General features: G+C 37.6%; 1 protein-coding gene across 1 annotated transcript; it reads right to left on the reverse strand.

Moving 5' to 3' along the window:
• Positions 1 to 949: 949 nt before the first annotated feature.
• LOC111871705 lies at positions 950 to 4980 on the reverse strand (the record flags this gene model as incomplete). Its single annotated transcript, XM_023864972.1, has 2 exons — positions 950 to 1555; positions 4875 to 4980. Coding segments are annotated over 2 exons (712 nt in total), but the record flags the coding sequence as incomplete, so codon positions are not given.
• Between the last annotated feature and the right edge of the window lie 1228 nt (positions 4981 to 6208).

Genomic DNA, 6208 nt, shown 5'->3' on the forward strand with positions numbered 1-6208 from the left:
TGTTAGTTTTCTTTGTAGGATGTTTCCAACCTGTCTTTCTGACAGCTACTGTGTACTATATATATTTGTATGATTTTATCTTTATGCTCTCTTGTATATTTAGATGTTCCCTTTTAATGTCATTCACTTTTTGTTGTGTGTTTCGGTCCTGTCATTCCTTGTGCCTACCCCAGTGTAGTTGCTCTCGCTTAAATATCTTTCTAGGCAGTGTGCATACTGCTACCTATGGTTAAGTTCATGCACTGTTTGGAATATTGGCTTAAGCGGACCCTACACGATTAGTAATAATGTCATTAATTCCTTCATTACTTTTCAACCTTACACTATCATTAGAAATGACATTATTTGCTTCAGTACTGCTCGACTCATCAAGAGAGAAGCACATTTATTTTGTGTTAGTTTTCTCGAGGATTATAATGGATCCTTGCAGAAAAGCGTGTATTGCTATAATTTTAGCATTAGGCACAAAACGAAATGTTAAGCGCCGACACTGGATGAAAAACTAGTTACAAAAACGTGAAAAGTATTCGCACGTTGTTCTGCTAAAAGAAATTGGTGCGACGGAATCAGAGGATTACAGAAACTATTTTCGTATGAGTGAAGGAACATTTGATAAGTTGCTGAGAATGGGTGAACGATTTTTAATAAGAAAGGACACTAATATGAGGGAGAGTTTACCAGTGAATGAAAGATTAGCAGTGACCCTGAGGTACCTAGCTACAGGAAGAAACTTCGAAGACCTCACGTGTTTAGCTGTCATGTCACCTGCTACAATAAGCGTTGCTGTTGTTGAAACATGTAAAGTGCTTATATACATTCTGCAAGAGTATATGAAGGTTAGCTCTCTTTTGTATAATTGTTTTGTATCAATGATTTGCTCATTGTATAAGTTAAAATTCAAGTGCAGTAGGATATAATTGAAACATATCAACTAGTTAGAAATTATTTATTATAATGCAGTATCTTGAACAATGAAACACATAAAAATTATATTTAAAAGCATGTGACTAATAAAACATGAAAGTAGAAATGAAACTGTTACAGAACAACATATAGGATCATAATTAGGGTTTAAAGTTTGTAAAGAATGTAGGCAATGCATCTTCTTGTTCTTCAGCTGGTGAGGGACAAGAAAAGGTATGTATCCGCAGAAAAAAAGGAGTGAAGTGATGGGGAAGGAGGTTAGTGATGAAATGGTCCCGTACACGGGATACTCGTTGATTTCCACAGAATATCTGTGCAGGGTGCCTTGACTCACCTCAAAAATAATATCACTGATAGCTTTCTCAGCTAAAGCTCTTTGCTGAGGATCCAGTGTATTCAGTTTCTCGCCCCAAGCCTTGGTAATAGTCGGGATATTTTCTTGGGGTTCCTTCGGTTGGTCCAGAGATGAACAAGCTTTCTGTAGAAGCTCATTTTGTTTCGCAGTTGGTCCAAGTACACGTCGTTTCTTGGGTGGCGGTGGTGGAAGAATTGATGATCGTGATGCGGTAGGGGCTGCTGGTGTTGGGAATTGTTCTCCTTGTACTTCACTGTCTGTTCCATCATGAGTGTCCTGAATATAGATAAAAATTGTTTTTATTATTGTTACTAAATGTATCTTGTATTTATATATTTGTTATATTTAAATTCCACTTTTTTCAGTTTCCCACAACTCCTGGGGAGTGGGTTAACACTGTGAGTGATTTCGGCCATCTTCATCAATTTTGGAATACCGTGGGGGCAATTGATGGCAAACATATTGCCATTAAAAAACCCGCGAAATCAGGTTCCTTATACTACAATTACAAAAGGTTTTTCATCGTGCTGTTAGCTGTGGTAAATGCAACAAAGGAATTCATCATGGTAGATGCTGGCATGAATGGACGAATATCGGATGGAGGAGTTCTGTACTACTCAAAATTTGGGGAACTTTTAGAGCAAAGAGCCCTGAATTTGCCAAAACCCACACCATTACTAAACACAGCTGAAAATTTCCCATACGTGTTTGTCGCGGACGAGGCATTTGCATTAGACGTAAATTTAATAAAACCCTACTCTTGGAAATTTCTAAATGAAGCTGAACATGAATTCAATAACAGATTGTCAAGAGCTCGTGTAGTTGTGGAAAATACCTTCGGAATTCTGGCTTTCAAATTTGGTGTATTTCAGAAGCCAATCAGCCTTGAATCACAAAAGGCCAAAACAATTACAATGGCTTGTTGTTACTTGCACAATTTCCTTGCTAAGGAAAGTAATCAAGTATATTTTTACCCAAATGAAAAAAGTACTGATGAAAACGACCTTGCCAATTTACAAAGCACTCTGAACAGAAATAGTACCTCAGATGCAAAGAAAATCCGAGATAAATATTGCGAGTACTACAACAATGAAGGCAAATCGCAGTATTTACCACTTGCAGCAGCAGGAAACACCAGCAACATATGAAACTTTCTTTCTATGTGTTTGATTACAGAATGTAAAAATAAGTGTATTAAGTGCATGAAAAGAAATGTTTTTCATAGTTTAATGATAATAAAGGAAATAATATTCATAATTAGGGCCCGGATTTCTATGACATGTCATATTTTTTTCCTAGGGTTTATTCCTATTTTTAAATGTAATTATGCATGTTTCCAGTCATTCTTATTGAAATTATGTCGTTTTTATTGTGCATATAAATGCATATTTTAGAGTTTTATTCGTTTTACAGCATATTTTGGCATAATTTTGAAATAAGGTCATATTTTCGTCATTTTAGAAACAATTCTTCGATATAATGTAAAATTTCGGCTCCATAATGTTTAGTACTCGTATTACAAAATAAATTTCAGGCTGGACTGTTGCTTCAATGTGGAATAGAGTTCAAGTACATGAAGTTCGTATTAAAAACCATATTTTTGACTGGACTGTACTTGCAGTTACAAAGGCGAAAATTTGTGAAATGCAGCATTTATGACCTGGCAAGCCGGCCTTTCCCAGTCGAGGCAGGAGGGAGGCAAGTGTAACGGGTATTCTCCTATTGTACTCCGTCTTACTATAAGGTATATACATCCCATTCTTTCTTGGAGGGCTTAGAAGTATTCTATTTATATATGTGGAGGGATTATAAGACTGCAGTTTGACTTTACAATGCCTAAAGTGTGAACTCTATGACGCGTTGGACACTGTAAAGAGCACTGAGAATGAACTAAACCGAACTCGTGGTGAAATAAGTGACAGGATTAAAACCAAAATAGAAAGTGTTCTTCATCGGAATGCTGGTTATTCAACATTATGCAAGATTGCAGATATACTTTCCGGTAAACTAGCAACATTCGAAGATGATACAGAACTGTCACCAAACGACTTGACATTCTTCAAATATGCTCCTGTCACATCATGTGATGTGGAACGAAGTTTTTCCAAATACAAAACTATCCTTAGTGATAATCGGCGATCTTTCAAATTTGAAAATTTGAAAATGCATGTAGTTATAAATTGCAATTGTAACAGTGAAAATTGAGACGTGAATAACTCAGTGAAAATTGAGACGTGAATAGCTTGTGTTCTTTTAAATGGTGTTTTTAGATAACAGAGTTAAGTTAGTGTTCATACCATGTGCACCAGTGTTTGTCTAAAATATGAACGCAAATATCAGTATTAAAAAGAAAATAATGAATGGTTTAATCCAGTACGAAATGTCGAAATTCCATCAGTTTTCTTTCCTTCAGAGACATAATAGGGCTAATTTGGTAAGTAGGACCTACTATCATATATTCATCATCTTTATTCTTAAACTCTAGTAAAAGTTGTAATTAAAATTGTGAAATTTTATGTCCCACTTAATATTCAAGGTCATATTTGACATAATTTTGGGTCATAAGTGCATGCATATATTTACCTGTATAGTTTTTAGGTCATAAAAATCCGGGCCCTATTCATAATAAATTCTGCCAAGCTATGAGAACGTAGTTCAGTATTCCTTGACAAGAGCCCAGGCCTGTTGTTTTAATGAAAGTAACTAAAGTCGTAAATTTGACCCCATGAGATTTTCTGGGGTTTGTAACCGTACATCCCTCACCAAAATTATTTAATTAAGGGAATGAACAACTTATGCATTGTTTAACACCATGAGAGACGCTCCTCCGGCGAGATACCATCCCGGGACCGTCTAGTTGTAATGCAGCTATTTTCCTCCTTAGGCTTTGGGTGTCACTATTGTCCCTGCCTGTTTGCTCCTAGTGTCATAAACCCATGAACTGACCTTGTGCGAGACCGGCCAGGAGGGGTCTTGGGTTCCCTGCTCTTGTGCCTTGAAGACCTAAAAAGGTTTATGGTCATCTCGAAAAATACGAATGTAGAACAGATGTCGGGCTCGACCCTTCGCTTTCTCTTGTTATTTTGTTTTGTTTTATGCCCACTGGGAGACTTGTAAAGAGAGGGCAGCGAGGACAACAGTTGTTGAAATGTAGACAAGAGAACAGAGAAGTGTTTTACACTAGGGGTAGTGAGTAGGATGGCTGGAGTGGCTAGCTCAGATGATTTGCAAAGAGGGAGCAGTTGTTTACAGGGAAAGAGGTGGACAGTTGAAAAGGGAGTTACAGGACGGTAGCTAGGGAGTGGCGTGTATAGTCAGTGAGCTGGGGGAAAATTGGTGTACAAAGGTTAAGTGTGACAGAGCAGCAAGCTTGGAGGAAAATGTAAATATTGATCCTTGAATGAAATTTTAAATTAAAACTGCAATACACGGTGTGTTCTGGAACCCCCGGATTCATGAACTCCAAAGCATGTTCCACTCCCATATCTGAAGCACCCATATCCTGAGAGAAAGAACTCAAGCTCGAGTGAGTCGTGGCAGATGTACGTCGGCGGGCGAATACAGGTTGCTAGAATTTGTATATGTAGGTACTTACCACATTTACCTGCTGTACATTGGCGTTGACTGGTTGCTTAAATTTGTCGAGAAACTGGAGGGCGTAAAATACCCAGGAAGTAGGCTGATACAATTCATCCGTACCGCTTCACGATCTCTTAAGAACATAAGCAGTTTACATGTAACATTCCATGTACTTCTGTACAGTGAAACTGCAACACAGTGCTAAAGCTTCAATACAATGAGAAGAGAAAGCCACTGGCACTGCACAAATGTTAATGTTACATATACGGAAACATCTAACACAAAGCACATCCATCACAAGAGTAACTGCAGGCTTGTTTCACAGCCAAGAAACTGACAACTGATGCAAGCAAAGAGATTATGTGAGCATGAGGAACTCAACTTCTCCATTCCATTAATAAGGAGAGCAAGAAGCTTGGCCGTCATGTCAACATATAGCCACTTTGTGCTACTTGGGAAATTGCGAGTTCCACCTTTTGGGAAACATTTCTGAGTAGACCAGCGAAAGCCAAACAACTCGGAGAAACACAATGTGTCCTTCAGCAATGTCAAAAACTAGGCCAAGGAAAAACCCTCAAAATCAAGAAACTCAGAATGTTCACAAAACGTAACAATTCCAGCATGCCTGTTCTCTTGCTGCAGGCAGAGAGCACCATCACCTTGAAAAAAGTACAGCTTATGGGGAAAGTGCACTGGACATGAAATGTGCATTTCTACACATATTTTATTTCTATTCTTCATTTAAAATAATTTAGCAAGTCTGTGTGATTCTTGCATCAGATGTACACAAAAATGCATTCTGACAGTGTCCTTTATCACTGTCAAATTTTACCTGAAACTAAAACATGCTGACACATTATAGCAAACTGCACGATAAAATACTTCATGAAAATCCATTTAGTGGTCCTCAATTTGTTACATAAGCACAGGCAAAAACGGCAAAACTGATACAGGCATTTTCACAAGATTCTGTTGCAAATTCTGGCAAAAAGAATAAATATTGCAGTGCCTACCTTATACTGTTAAAACTTTAGTGTTATGTGGTTGCATACATAATTAAAAGTTGGGCTTCAAGATTATGAGTATTTCAACAACTTTCAGATATTATGAGTACTTGCTACAATAAGCATTTGTATTCATGTTACAACTTCTTGTTATAATAAGGCCGCACTGCATTTAATTCACTGCTATATCTCGGGACACTTCCTGCATGATATTATCATACACAGGAATCTCAAAATGCAAATAATTTAACTTCAAGACTGGCCACTGCAACAGACATTGTCCTGTGAATGTTCAAGGGCAGATTTCATCATCATCATCATCAGTAATCTGTCAAGACGACAGGTC

The sequence above is a fragment of the Cryptotermes secundus genome, unplaced genomic scaffold (genome assembly GCF_002891405.2).
Source record: "Cryptotermes secundus unplaced genomic scaffold, Csec_1.0 scaffold349, whole genome shotgun sequence".
Lineage (NCBI taxonomy): Eukaryota > Metazoa > Arthropoda > Insecta > Blattodea > Kalotermitidae > Cryptotermes > Cryptotermes secundus.